The following is a 15243-nucleotide window of genomic DNA, read 5'->3' as shown; positions in this document are numbered from 1 at the left end:
CTAAGAGTATCTCCTTTCCCGGTGCCTGATTATAAAGGAGATACTTCTCTCTAAAGGTCTTGGGTTATTCTTGTCACTCTTCCCATTCCCTACAAGAATAGTGAGACATAATGTAAGGAAGTTTGCCTAGATTTATTTATCCTGTTGCCCACATGTAATGGCTGTAGAAACCAATGGTCCTAGTCCTTATGCAGACCCAGAGGTTTGGACTGCATTGCTAAATAAATCCTCTGGATGTAATTATTGGGTGTCATTATTCCATCATGACACTATAACAATGGCTAGACTGGAGTGGAAGAAGGCTGTTCAGACTGGCCAGGAGCAGCTTCCTGTAGGCTGTTACACTTGACTTAGAACAAGACAATATCCCAGGACCCTCTCAGGGTATGTTTGGGGAAGGAATGGGGTGAATAAAGTGTGGCCAATGCCATTGCAACAGGGCGTGTCCCTCCAGCTGGAAGTTTTGGGTGTCTAGTTGACAGGCCTCTCTGAATTCTTAGAGTCAGACACCCCTAAGCTAAGACTAACCCACCAGATGTCTTGCCCCTTCTTCTGGCTGGTCTGGTGCCCAGACCTGAGCTGGCTAAAAAGTGCCTGATAAAACCAGGTGGGCAAAGGCCACAAAGGCGTGTGGCAGGGAGAGGCCGATATGGTGAGAGGACTTGACAAGAAGCACCCTAGTGTTGACCCTCAGCTTCCCGGCCCGCCCTTCCTCTCCTTTGGACGTGTTTTCCTTGGATCTTCATCCTCAGTAAGCCCAGCTTCAAGGCAACCACAGAAAATTGATATCACTGCAGCCTTGAACACTCTAAGGAAGGCATTGTCATTACTCTGGTAAGATAAAGGCCCTTCCTCCCCTGAGATCTGCCACTATCCTCATGTCCATGGATCTTAATCTCAAGAGCTAGAAACATTGGTTTCTTAGTCCCCTGCCCAGCCCCTAGACCCCCACCCCCCAGGACAACTTTTCCCTCATATCCTTCATTTCCCAAGCTTCCCACATTTACGCCCACAAAAAGTATGATGGTACCTGGACCTCATCTGTGGGGCGTGGGTTCCCAGCCAGGAAACTGGAGAATGGGGATAGTAACTGTCATTCTGTGATGAGTTTCTTCTCCGGGTTGGTCATGTCCTAGATCCCTATCTCTGGCTCTGAGGGGAAGCAACAGCAGCAGTTTCTCCCTTCCCTGGGTGACAGCAACACACTTCAGACCCCCAAATTTCCAACCAGCAAACCTGAATTCTCCCCCTAATTAGTTTAGGATCCTTGAATCCTCTGTGGAGCTTGCTTAAACTCTCAGGATGTCTGAGCAACACTGCTGAGGATCTCTTCCTAAGTGACCAATCTAGGGCCCTCGGGACAACAGTTTACAGGGGGACTTGTGAATCCCTTATTAACCAGCCCAAGACCCTTAGCCTACCACCTCTCCTCAAGTATCCTGGAGAAGGACCCATGTAACCAGTCATGTAGGGTACCTTTAAAAAACTGGGAGAAAGGTTGGCTCCCAGAGAACAAAAGACAATAGGTTAGAATTGAGAAGAGGCTCAGGGGTGAAAACTGGAAAAGAGATAATGGATTTCCTCCTACAGGAAGGTTTTCAATAGAAGGCTAGGCAGAAGGGTCACTTGAGTGTGTATTAGAGAGGATTCTTTTCAGGTATTTATGGAACTATGTGCTCTCAGAGGTGCCATTTCTGACCCTCCCCCAGTTGCAATCAGTTCCTAACAATAAGATCACTCACCACCCCTCTACCAGCTCCCCCCATCCTCCCACCTATCCACCCCACCCCCAGCTCTGGTATTTAGAATTATGAAAGAATGGAGATGAAATGGCAAAATTCAGGAATTTCAGTTGCCTCTGTTAGATTATTTCTACTTGTGACCTGGAAAGGATTTTGGGAAGGGGGGAAATGGGGAGAGGGTATGGAGGGGAAGTATCTACAGATCACTGGCCAGTGCTGGGACACCCCCAGAAATTGTGGGCTCTGGCTCCAAGCAGTCTTCTCTCCCACAGCCCCTCTCCCTGCTGATCCCTCTTCTCTTCCTGTTTCTTCCCCCAGACCTAGTTTTGCTGCCAAGAGAGTTTCTCAGATGTGAGTCTGGAGGGAAGGGGAGGGAAAGGGAGAAAGAAGAGAGGAGAGGAAGGAGTTTGAGGAGCCCAGAACAGAAACAGGTACAGGGATGGCATGAACTCTGGGAACCCCCTTCTCCCCCAAAGCACATGGCCCAGAGAATAGGATGAAATTCAGAGAGATTGTTGAATTTTTTCCCACCCCGGTCTGGTCTGGGGCCAGCTTGCAGGCCACCAGGGCACAGACAAGAACCTGAGTTTTAAAAACAGACTTTTTGTGTTTATGTAAATCTGAGCTTGCCTATCCAAATATGTTTATGTAAATTTGTGTGTATCTTTGTGTAATGTCTGTAATAGGAGGCACAGACCCCCATGAACATCATCTCCCAGGCCCGACATCCAGGGAGACTGGTGCTGGCACATCATGGGCTCTCTCTGCCTACCTGCATCAGTATCATGGCCTGATCAGAGTTGGATGAACTCCTGGGGAGTCCAGGGAGGACCCTGAGCTGTCACCAGCTGGGTGGGGGAATTCAGGTTTTCATGGTTCTCCGTAGACGTAGGGAGGAACAGATCTCACAGGACAAAGGGCTGCCTAACAAGATAAGGAGCCGGAGGTGAAGGAAGTGAGGGGGAGACTCTTTGAGGGAGGTCACGGGCTTGGGAAATAATCCAGAGGGGAAAGGGTAGGGACAAAGAGACTGCAAGTTTAGGACCCCCACAAGGGTGGGGGAGTGAAAGTCGGGGGGCTGGGAGAGGGAATGAGGAGATGAGGGCTGGGTACTTCTGCTGGCTCTATCATCTAGGGAGGATCAGCTGCTGGAATGGTTAACCTGGGGCCATCTGAGCTGCAGCCAATCACAGTGCCTGGCAGGAAATACCTGCTTGGGAGATTCCCCAAGAGTCCTCCAGCCCAGCCCTGCCCTGGCCCAGGACTTCTGGTGACCAGCTGCAGTCCAGTTCTCTTCTTTCTCCTCTTCCTGAGACCAAGATCTGCACCAGGAGGCCCCCACTGCCCCCTTCAACCAGGCCCCCAGAGATCCACAGTCCAGCCTCACAAGTCCCCACCTCCACCTTCACCTCCAGGAAGCCCTTTAGCACCCCCTTCCCTGAAACCTACCCTGACCCTTGTCTTCTGGAGAGTCTTCTGGAAACCTGAGCTATGCGGAGCGTGGTCTGCCTCTGGCTGGGGGCATGGCTGGGGATAGCCCTGGGCACAACCCCAAGACCTGGCAGCCTATTGAACCTGCTCAACTCAAACCAAAGTTCTATGGACCAGGAGGCTCTGAGCAACCTGTTAAATACACTGGTGGCCCGTGTGCACTGCTCTGATGAGCCGTGTGGAAAGGTAAGAGACAGTAGGGATTCCCTCTACCCTACCCCACCCCTAACCTTTTCAGTCAGCCCTGCCCTAGCAGGGCCGGGAGCAAAAGGGACAAACTCCAAGAGGGAGGGAGGGAGGGAGGGAAGAGGAAGGGAGAGGAGAGGAAAGGAGAGACGGTGATATGGGTGTGTTGGCGGGCAGGGGTCAAGGAAGAAAGAAGACCCTGAAGGGTCCATTCCAACCCATTACTCTAGGAGTAATTACCAATTTTCCAGGATAGAGAAGGACCCAGGAACTGAGAAGGGGCTTGGTCTGGGATGGGAACCAGAAAAGGGGGATAGGGCAAGAAGCAGGCTTGTGCCATCTAATGCCACCTTTGGAAACGGAATTGGGGCAAGAGACTAAGAGCCCGTCTTGGGGTGGGTGAGGTGGGGCAGACTTGGGCAGACCTTCTTTGGGGGAAAAGAAATTTTCATGGGATTAAGAAAGGAGCATGTACCCTACTAGGGAAAGGAAGCCCAGGACCCAGGGATAGACTTAAGTCTCCTCTTTTGTCCTTTCTTTGCCCTTTCTTCCCTTTTTGCCTGCAGACAAGCAACTTCCGGACTTCCCCATTCAATTCTGTCCCTCAAGTTCTTAGCTGATAAAGCTCAAAAGTTAGCCTGGGGGACAGAGTTGTGAACAGAACTATTGAGTGTCATTTCTCCCACGTGTCTGAGTGAGAGGCTGCTGTGTGTCTCCCATCTGTGTTCATGAGCAAATGGGACTGCCCAGTATGTGTGACTGTGAGTGTGTGTGTAAGGAATCCTGTGTGTGGAAAGTGCACTTCTATGGGTGTGTGTTAGAAAAGAGAGAAAGAGGGGCAGCTAATTGGTTTAGTGGGTAAAGCACCAGCCGTGAAGTCAGGAGAACCTGAGTTCAAATGTGACCTCAGACACTTAATTTTCCCTGGCTGTGTGACCCTGGGCAGGTCACTTAACTCCAATTGCCTCAGCAGAGAGAGAGAGAACTTGTACATAAAGGTGACAGAAAGAGAAATAAGCTCTTTTATGTCATATGACCCGTGGCTTGCTTGTGTGTGAGAGGCTTTCCCTGTGTAATTCCATCTATGCCTACGTCCTATGTACTATGTATGTGTGTGAATGGGACACCCCTACCTCTGTTTTTCTGTAATGGAAGTTTTATGGGTGGAAGAGGAAGACTCCTACAAGGGTGGGGGACCGAGCTCCGAGCCTTTTGTGTGGGAGAGCCCTTTATTTTTGTGGCAGAGGCCGCGGGGACCGCAGCTGAGGTGTCCCACATGTATCTGGGTCCCGCCTGTGAGGTCCAGCCTTGCTTTCTGTTCTCAGTTTGGGAGTACAGGAGCACACAAACCCCAGTTTCCTGACTCAATGCCTGCAGGTGCGTCTGTCACATGTCATAGCCTCGTGCTGGGGCTTATCTCTGTCCTGACCTGGACTCGGTGCTGATGCTTGCAATGTTATTCCAAGTCGAGGAATGGTGGGGGCAGGACATGGGGGGGGAAGACAGGCATTCTGAGGAAAGGATGGGGCCAGTCAAGGGGAGGATGGACATGAGGATTTCTAGCCTTTCCTTCCCCAAGGTGGGGCAGCGGATACAGAGAGCTGGGTCAGGAGTGAGGAGTTCAAATATGGTCTTAGATATTTATAATGTGACCCTGGGCAGGCAACTGAGCCTCTACTTCAGTTTCCTCCACTGTATAATGGGGGTAATAATAGCACCCACCTCCGAGGGTTGTTAAGATGAACATTTGCAAAAATTGCTACTGAAATGCTTATTCCCCAAACTCCCCGAAGCCTCCCTTCCTCTGTCCTGACTTTTGTGACTGTGCTTTTGTGCCTGCAGTGCATGACCGTGAAGAATGCCCTGTCCCTGGCTGGTTCTGGGTTGATTTTGGGTTCCCAGAATGTGACCCGCTTCTGCGCTGGCATTGCTCTCTATCTCAGTGACCCAGAGGGCACATGTGCTGCCATCCGGGCTGGCAGCTGGGGCTCCCGGGCAGACAGACTCTTGGCTTCCTTGGCCTCTGCCGGGGCCCAATACCCCAACATCCTGAACCAACTTCTCCAGCAGATCCGAGGGCATTACCACGGAGAACCAGGAAATGGCAAGGTGAGGGCACCAGTGGGTCAGGGGGAAAGCGCAAGGGCTATGGAAGAGAAGAAATCTGGGCTTGCGTCCCGGCTCTGTCTACCGGGTCTGTGTGACGTTGGAAAGTCCCTTTCCTTCTCCCTGCGCCTCAGTTAACCATCTTTAAAATGGGGGTCTTGAGCTCAGTGACCTCTGAGCTAAGGTGCTCAGATACCTGTACGTGTAATGGGGGTCACTGAAAGTTTTAAAGGAGGAAGTGACCTGGGACAAAATCCTTATTCTGGGTGCCCTGGGAAGAGTATTCTCCAAGCTTAGCAAAAGTTGATTTGGAGGAGGGAGCACCCAGAGGCTAGAAGTAGAGTGTAGACTGGGGCCTGAGCTAAGTAAGGCAGGAGCAGTGTGAGGCAAGACGATGGATCTGAAAGGTAACAGAAGGACTTGAGTGATCAGGAGGTGACTGAGGTTTCAAGGCTAGATGAAGGTAAATCATTCCAGAGGAAGAGGTACGGAACAAGCTGAATTAGGGATATACATGTGAAGTTGGATATCCTGGTGGGATGATCCCTAGGCCACTGGAGATGTGAGTCTGGGGCCCAAAAGAGAGGTCAGGGCTTGAATGCCTATTGGGGGCCATCTGCATTCCCTCATTCCCACCTTCTACCCTCAATAAGCAAACTCCTCCCTTCCCCTGCCCTTGGCTCTGGGGAGAGAAGAGATAAGGAAGGGTATGTGGGCCTGAGTTCTGATCTTTGTTTCCCAGAGTTGTGTGGGGATACACCAGATTTTGGAGGAAGCAGCAGGAGCCCAGGGACCTAAAAGCAAAGATCCAGCTTGGGCTCTAGCTGCCCTCCTGGACCATGCTCTCGCCGGCTCCTGTTTCCACGTCCTGCCCAGTCCCCAGTACTTCATCAACTACATCTTCCGGCTTCATGGCAATGAGTCACGAAATCTTACTCTGCCTGGTAAGGAGTGTGTGTGTGTGTGTGTGTGTGTGTGTGTGTGTGTGTGTGTGTGTGTGTGTGTGTGTGTCTGGGGAGTGGAGGGATGGAGCTGGAGATGAGAGCTTGAAAAGGAAGTGCACCTCCCTTTCTGGGTAGGGGGGTCTTGGATGGCCTCCTTTTAAGGAAAACTTTGACCTCTGAGTGTAAAAGGGTTCAGACCCAAGGAGAAGGAAAACTAATGGGAGAAAGTCCCCACAGGGGAAGAAATGGAATAACAGGTTTAGAAATAGGCCCAGGCCAGTTCCAAAGATCTTGTGATTGAGAGTGCGATCTACATCCAGAGAAAGGACTGTGGGAACTGAATGTGGATCACAACATAGTATTTTCACTCTTTTTGTTGTTGTTGGCTTGCATTTTATTTTCTTTCTCATTTTTCCCTTTGGATCTGATTTTTCTTGTGCAGCATGATAATTATAGAAATATGTATAGAAGAATTGTATATGTTAAAGACATATTAGATTACTTGCTGTCTAGAGAGGAGGTAGGAGGGGGGGATTTGGAACATAAGGTTTTGCAAAGGTCAGTGTTGAAAAATTATCCATGCATATGTTTTGAAAATAAAAAGCTTTAATTAAAACAAAAAGAAAAAGAAAAAATCGGCCCAGAAGTAGTCATTGTGGAAACAGGGTAATGTACCTTTCAGTTCCTGTCATACACAGCTCTCTCCACCTCTCTTCCTCCCTCCCTTCCAATCTTTGGATGTCCTCAATTTAATTTAGCCAATATTTATTAAGCATTAGCCACTTGAAAAGAGTATGCTCAGTCCAGATATTCCTGGAGAAGTGAAACAATTCTGGAAGGCTTCCTGAAGGCATTGGCAGTTGTAGGGGGAGAGGAGGTGTAGAAGAGAAGGATCTGGGGCTAAAAGCAGCACCCTCTTTTCTCTGCCCAGAGTTGCAAGCTCTGATGAGCCAGCTGAATGTGGGGATGGAGGCTGAGGTTCATTACCATGGCAGCGATGAAGAGCACCAGCATCATCACAGGAAGAATGGCCTGGAATCGAAGGCAAACAGCCAGCTGAGGGACTCTGACAGTGTATGGGACACAGTAAGTCAGGAGGAAGAGGAAGAAGAGAAGGGAGAAAAGCAGGAAGAAAGGGGTTAAACTACTTTTCCTCCTGCTTCCTAATTCCATTCCTGTGTCTGCCCTAGGTATGCCTGAGTGGCTCCGATGTCCTGGAGGTATATGGGTTGTCAGAAAAGGAAGGGGTATCCCCAGATGCTTGGGCCCAGCTCAGCCCAGCCCTACTCCAGCAACAGCTCAGTGGGGCCTGCTTATCTGTTCAATCCTCCTCCCAGGAGCAGCTCAGCAAGTCTGAAAGTAAGTGACACTCACTAGTGCTGGGACCACAGAATCCACATCTCCCTCTTTCAGCTCAGATTCATCTGTGTCGGTCTTTGGGACTACTTCCTCTTTTTTTTTTTTTTTTTTTAATGTTTAGTCCTTTTGCCACAAGGGTGAGGATGGGGTGAGGAGGATAGCACTTAGTCCTTACATTGTCCAGTCTCAATCACTTGCCAGTCCTACTAGAACATCACTTGACCACAGCAGCAGAAGGTTGGGGGAACAAGCACCCACAGAAAATCAATTCTCTTTGAGAGAAGGATCATCTGAGAAGTACCCTATGTATTAAGAGGCAGGCCAGTCCCCAGTCGTCCTGAGTTCTGTGCACTATGCTATATTGCCTCTCTCCTCCAAGAAAAAAGCTTCCCCGTAATTAGAACTGTCCCCAAATGGACCAAATTGCTTTGAAAGGTAGGGAGCTCCCCGTCTGGAAGTCTTCTTAGAGAAAGACTAGATGACCACTTGTCTAAAATGTTGCAGAGGAGATTTCAGCTCAGGTAAAGGTTGGATTGGATGCCTTCTGAGGGTCCTTGTAGTTCTGGGATGTGGACACTTAATTCTTTCCCAATTTAAATCTAGTTTGCATGACTTTCTATATATAATAAATATTGTGTTTCTTGCATTTTGAATAGGTAGGGAAGACGTAAGGGAGGGAAAGAATTTGAAGAAAGTTGCCACCTTAAGATCTGAACCATTCCTTCCCACCCTTCCTGAACTTGGACCCCCCTGAACTTCCTTTCTGGCACTACTATTTCAATTTTTTCCTCATTCCTCCTCCTCCTTTATAAAGATTATTTGTGGCAGGGGGGAGTGGGGAGAGGGAAGAGAAGTATGATGGGATCCCTTACAGTGGGATTGCCATCTGTTTTGTCCCAATTCTTCCTCTTTGTCCCTCTCTTCCATCTTTATGACTCCTAGCACAGAAGGGAAAGAGCTCAAGGTTCCCTGTGCATGGGAGCCCCAGGAGAAAAGGGGGCACTGGGTGAACCGGCTAAACCCAATCCTACCCTCTTCTCATTTACCTGTATCCCTACACCATCTCCCTTCTGCTCAGGCGTAGAGGGGCAGCAGGGAACCCATCCTCAGTCCTAACTTCTCCCCTATCTGTATCCACAGAATACCTTTATAGCTCCCTAGCTGTGCTGATCATCTGCCTCGCCTCCGTCTTCGGCCTGGTGGTTCTGTTCTGTGCCTCCTGCAAGGATATCTCCCACTATGTCATCCAAACCTTCCTGGGCATGGCCGTGGGTTCCTTAACTGGAGATGCTGTACTTCATCTCATCCCTAAGGTACATCCTCCCAAAGTGTCCCCCTGAACTGCTCCCCACGAAGGCTCTGAGCCCTCTTGCATGCCTTCCCCTGAGCCTGGTGGAGTTAGAAGGTGGGGACACGGTGGGCTCTCCCCTTTGCTAGTATTCACTTTGGTCTAGAGTCTGGTTCCACATCTTGGTTTTCAATCCCCCCAGTGATGAGCAAAATGTCCCTCTTACCTTCTCCTCTCTGAGGACTGTTTCATGCCCCGGCTGCCATGCCCTAGAATCAATCAGTCAATCAGTTAGACTTTCTTAAGCGCCTTATCCCTATCAGGCACAGGGGACAAAAGAAAAGCAAAACCCCTCCACATTTGTGTCTCTGTTCTGCACCACCCCCACCCCCACCCGCGCTCCTTCTCTCCAGGTACTTGGCCAACATTCCCATGGGAACAAAGCTGGGCATGGAGGTCCTGAGCTTGTGTGGCGGCTCTTGGGTGCATTGGGAGGCTTCTATTCCTTCTTCCTCCTTGAGAGCCTCTTCAACATCCTGCTGCCTCGAGATTCCGAGGTGAGGAGATCCCAGGAGTAGAAGGGGTGATGAAGAAAGGGGCGCAATGGAGGGAGGTATTTAGGGGGAAGACACTGAGTCAGTGTCTGGGGGGGAGAGGAGGCAGAGCTTCTGGACTTTGGGGTGGATGTCCACTGTCCCTGCAGGACAAGGAGGAGAGCAGTACTTGCAACCACAGCCACGGAATGCCCCTGCAGATGGTGAAGGATGAACTGTCCCACCAGAAACAGCAACAGCAGCCAGAAGGCTCCAGGACAGACCTGGTAATTAATGGCTCCTTCAGTTAGCATTGATTAAGGGCCTAATCAGGGCAGGACCCAGTGCTAGAGGCTGGGGTGAAAGGAAAAAAACAAAAAAACCATGCAGCTCTAGCCCCAGCCCAGCTCAAGATCCTGTCCTTAATTCCCAGTCCCTCCCCAGGATAAATTCTAGTTCCCCAGGCCCCCCAGTTCACTCCTACCCACATCTCTTTGCTTCCCCAGCCCCTTTCCTGTATAGTGGGAAGGGGGACACTATGAGGGAATGCACCAGGCTCCAGGGGAGCTCCCCCACCCCCAGGCAGGGGATCTCTAGCAAACTCCAGGATTTGCTACCTGCCTCCCTGAGGCGCCCCCAAACCGCTTCTATGAATCTGGAGTGGCGAGGTCATGGCCGGAGCCTGTGTGAAGGCTGCCCTCTGGCCAGCCTCCCTGAGCTTCTGCCTTCCCCTCTTCCTCCCCAGGTATCAGAGGAGAACCCAGAAATTTCTGGTCGGCATCGCAAAAACCTGAGCCGCGGTAAGCCCGGCACTGGCTCTGCTGTCTCTCTGGCCTGACCACTTGACCATCCCTTCTTCTGTCTTTCCTGTCCTCTCTTGTCGTCCTCCTTCCCGAACACTGTCCTCGTTCTCCATCTCATCCCTACTGGGGTCACCACAACCCTTTCTTCCCACCTCTGCTACCTCCTCCACATCCTAAAGCTGGTTCCCCCCTCAGTTCTTTACCAGTGGAATCGTGAGCTTGAAAATCAGTAGGACCCTTCAGGGCCTTAATCCAGCTCATTTTTTTAATAACCTTAATGTTTCCTGTGAGACAGACAGTGTGAACATCACCCCATTTTACAGATGGGAAAAGAGAGGCCCAGATAGAAAGTGACTTGGTCAGGGCCAAATGATGGGTAAATTAGGGACAGAGCCAAGATTCTAAGTGGCTAAAGTCTAGTGTCCCCTTTTTACTATGTCACATTTCTAAGGAGGAGTCGGGATCAGAGAAAGAAAAAGATTTTACCTGAAGTCACACAGCTGGTGAAAGGTCAGAGTTTGAACATCAATAATCCACGCACTCTGCAATATCTCACATTTGCTCTGAAGAAAATCCAGATACCTTAGCCTGGTATTCAGGACCCTCCACAATCTAGCCTCAAACTAGCTGTCTAGAATGGTCTCTTCTCTTTCTACTGAATATGCCTTGTGTGCTCCTGTCTGGTCTTTACTTCCCCTACTTGGACAGTGTCCCCCAAACTCCCCCTGCTCAAGTCTGCCAATCTCCATCCTTCCTCTCAAGTCTCAACCCTTAGAGAAAGCCTTCCCTGTCTGATCCAGGAGTTCACAAAAGCACTGGTTTCTCTTTACTGAAGTCTGTCCCATGGGACCAGCTTTTCATTTATGCCTCCTGTTTGTTGCAAGAAATACACAGGCCCTGCCCTCATGAAACTTAGAATGTAGATGCAGCATAATCCACAAACACGAGATCTGTAATGTTAATTAAGTGCTTTGGAGAGATCCAAGCAGAATGCAATGCTGGGTCTGGGAGAAAGGTTGTCAAACAGCCTCTGGGGAATCAGGAAGACAATGGAGAAGACAGCATTTGAGCATGATTCAGTTTAATAAACATTGATTATATAGATGCCTTTTATAAAAAGAACAGTACTCAACAGTACAGCACAACCATCCAAGATAGAAACTTTATAAACCAAAAAGTATATACAAAGTTATATAAGGGGGAGACAGAGAGAGAGAGACAGACAGAGAGAGAGAGCAATGAGAGGGAGGACAGGAGGAAGAGAGAGAAATAGGAGGGAGGAAGACAAATAGTGCTAACAGCTAATGCAGGAAGTAGGTAGGATGTTGAATTTAGGAATGGCAATAGAATAGACTTGCCTGGAATAAAATGTTTGTTATATGCTTTAAGCCAGGAAGATGTGAGTTCAATCCCACTTATTAACTGTGTGCTCCTGAGCAAATCAAATAGCCTTTCAGATGGTTTTCTGAGACTTTACACATATTAGGTGGTAGTAGTAGTAGTAGGCCAGTTTGACTGAACAGAGGCTAGGTGAAAAGGAATTATATGAAAAATAATGATTTGGACAGGAAATGCCATATGCAATCAGGAAAAGAACTAAGGAGATTGAATGTAAATCAACACACGCTATGTTCACTTCTTTTTTCTCCTTTTTTTTCTCTCCCATGGTCTTTCACCCATTTACTCTGATTTTTCTCTTCTAATATAATTCATAAAACAATATGTATTAGAGCACCAGCCCTGAAGTCAGGAGGACCTGAGTTCAAATCTGGCCTCAGACACTGTGGGACCCTGGGCAAGTCACTTAACCCCAATTGCCTCAGCAAAACAAAACGACCAATGTGTATTAAAAATAAATTTTTAAAAGAGAAAGAAAAAAATGGAAAGAGAACTGATGTAGTGTTAGAGAACTTGGGTTCAAATCCTAGTTCTGTTACTTCTGGGACATTGAGTAAATCACTTTCTTCCTTTATGAAAGGAAGGTTCTGATCCAGATCACTTTTGGGGGGTGGAGGACCAAAGCAATTGAAGGATCACAGCTAGTAAGTGTCTGAGGCTACATTCAGCTCAGGTCTTCTGATTCTAGGCTCTGTTTAGTTACCTGGCTGCCTCTGTAGAAAATAATCTTTCTGGGGGAAGGGAAAGGGGTTCCCTGGATGAAGATTTCCTTTCACAAAAGTCTCTCCAAAATAGAACACAGAACTTGGAGAGCACCGGAAGAGTGTCCCTCTCCCACATGAAGCCCTGGGGATTCGCTAAGGAGATTCCCAGATTGCCTGGTAACAGCCGGCTTCTCTCTCTCCCTCTTCCAGAGCTGCAGCTTCTCCCCTACATGATCACCCTTGGAGATGCCCTTCACAATTTTGCAGATGGGTTGACTGTGGGTGCCGCCTTTACTTCCTCATGGAAAACGGGTCTGGCTACCTCCCTGGCTGTACTGTGCCATGAGGTGCCCCATGAACTCGGTGAGATACCTGTGCCCAAATTCTCGTGGGAGCTGGCACTGGCTCTCAGGGAAGGAATAAGGAGGGTGGGTTAGCAAGCACATTCCTGTGGCCCGAGGGGAACTGTGCCTGGGGGTTAGGGGGCGTCTAAGGCCACTTAAGGACCTTCTCCTTCTTCTCCCCAGGGGACTTTGGCGCCCTGCTCCACGCAGGGCTGTCAGTGCGTCGAGCCATGCTGCTGAACGTGGTGTCGAGCTTGACAGCTTTTGCTGGGCTCTACGTGGCTCTGGGCATCGGGTCCAACGAGGAAAGTGAGATCTGGATCCTCGCGGTGGCCATTGGGCTCTTCCTCTATGTGGCTCTCTGTGACATGGTCAGTGCCGGGGCAGAGAAGGGGGGTGGTTGGCACTGGGGCCATAGACATCCCTGGTGGTGACCCTGCCCAGATGGGGACCCTGCCCAGGTGGTAACTCTGCCTAGCTGGGTACCCTGCCCAGGTGGTAACTCTGCCCTGGTAGTGACCCTACCCCAGGTGGGGACCCTGTCCAGGTGGTAACTCTGCCCAGGTGGGGACCCTACCCCAGGTGGGGACTCTGTCCAAGTGGTGACCCTGCCTCCTTCCTCTCTATTAGCTGCCATCAATGATGAACGTGAAGGACAAGAGACCCTGGCTGCTCTTCTTCCTGCACAATCTGGGGCTTCTAAGTGGCTGGGCCATCCTGCTGGTGCTATCCCTGTATGAGGAGAACATCACCTTCTGATCCCTCGCTCACCTCGTTGGCTACCTGACTGACATCTGACCCTTCACTGTCCACCCTCTACTCTCCATCTCTGAACTGGGCTCAGCAAAGCCTCTGGCCTCTGACTTCTGCCCCTCCTGTCAACTTGTGTAATGCACTACACACTTCTCTGGGATGCTCTTTGATAATTCCTGAGTTGGGGTGCCCCAGGTGCCCTCCCCACCCCCATTACCCTCTGGATCTTTTGAGATCCTTTCATTAGGGCCTGAGAATTTTTACAAAATACTTTTAACACAGTCTAAAATGCATACATAACTTCCACCAAAAGGGTGAGGAGGGGCTCGTCTCTCACTGTCCCCCATCCCCACGGCTTTCTAATCTCCAGTGATGTCATGGTCCTAGATATCACTTTCGTGGAACTCATTCCCTCGGGCCTCTGGGAGTTCCTGCTGTATCTTTTGTGCTAGACACAGGGGAGCAGGGGAGCCCAGAGTGAGTTCCAGAAGACTTGCAAACCTATTTTTTTTTTTCTTTTTTTCTCGGCTGCTGCAGTGGGAAGGAGGGGAAGAAAGAAAGGAAAGAAGGGAGTCCAGTGTGGAAGGGGAGCAGGATAGAGTTCTGGACAGATATTGGATGTCTGTACAAAGTGGAGAGCTTTCTGCTTAGCTAGAAATGGGACAAGATGCCCTGGCTCTTCCCTTTGACAGTATAATTCTCTGGGATATTTTGAGACTAGATTAGAGAATTTCATCTAGAATGGTTGTGGTCTTTTCCATATCTCACAGAGAGCATCCTTCCCTACAGTTGCTGTAATGTGGAGGGCAAAGCCAGGGATGTTCTCCCAGTGTGCTGAGATGAAGTGCCACTGTGATAAGGGGAAGACTGTAACCCACATCTCCTAGATCCTAGAATTTCTGTCTTTATATGGCAGTAAAAAAGGGAGTAAAATAGTGTGTGTGTGTTGTGTGTGTGTGTGTGTGTGTGTGTGTGTGTATGTGTGTGAAGGATGGCTAGAGAAGTAATTATATAAGAAGATTTTCTGAACATATCAGAGATCTGAAGTTAGACAAAAGGATTCTATGGTGAAATAATCCTATATGGATCTATAAAACTTTTCTATGTCCTGCATTCCTTTGGCAGTTTGATGATGCCAAAGGACCCCTTAGAATAATGTTTTAAAATGTATAAAATAAAATATATAAAATGATAAAGAAAATCAATTATGTTCAAATGTAGTAGTTTACTTTTTTTTTTAAATTTGTGATTGTGATTCTCTAGCGTGGTTCTAGTTGAACACAATTTTAAAGTAGTAATGAGCATAAATGATATTGGAGATATTGGCAACACCTTTAATGTGATGTGAAAATATCTGTGATTTCTGTTTAGTCACAAGTACTACTAATTTCCTCTTGTTTTTTTGCCCACATTCCCAAATGTTCCATATCAGTATTTAGTGAAAATATGTGATTTTTTTTCTTCATCCAAATTCCCAGTTAAAAAGCTTCTAGTCAAGGGCAGCTAGCTGGTGCAATGTATAAAGCACCATCCCTGAAGTCAGGAGGTCCTGAGTTCAAATCTGGTCTCAGACACTTAACACTTCCTAACTG

General features: G+C 48.9%; 1 protein-coding gene across 1 annotated transcript; it reads left to right on the top strand.

Annotated features, from left to right (window-relative positions):
* The first annotated feature begins 309 nt into the window (after positions 1-309).
* SLC39A4 (solute carrier family 39 member 4) lies at positions 310-14840 on the top strand. The gene is made up of 14 exons (XM_074263245.1): positions 310-834; positions 2061-2173; positions 2878-3419; positions 5262-5528; positions 6268-6469; positions 7401-7555; positions 7660-7828; positions 8969-9141; positions 9530-9673; positions 9820-9936; positions 10395-10449; positions 12765-12917; positions 13082-13269; positions 13529-14840. Exons 3-14 carry the CDS (start codon positions 3234-3236, stop codon positions 13655-13657), a joined length of 1938 nt encoding a protein of 645 aa, XP_074119346.1. The 5' UTR covers positions 310-834; positions 2061-2173; positions 2878-3233; the 3' UTR covers positions 13658-14840.
* Positions 14841-15243: the final 403 nt, after the last annotated feature.

This window comes from Sminthopsis crassicaudata, chromosome 1, assembly GCF_048593235.1.
Source record: "Sminthopsis crassicaudata isolate SCR6 chromosome 1, ASM4859323v1, whole genome shotgun sequence".
Classification (NCBI taxonomy): Eukaryota; Metazoa; Chordata; class Mammalia; order Dasyuromorphia; family Dasyuridae; genus Sminthopsis; species Sminthopsis crassicaudata.
Note: the sequence above shows the minus strand (reverse complement) of the source record. Positions and strands in the feature narration are given on the sequence as shown.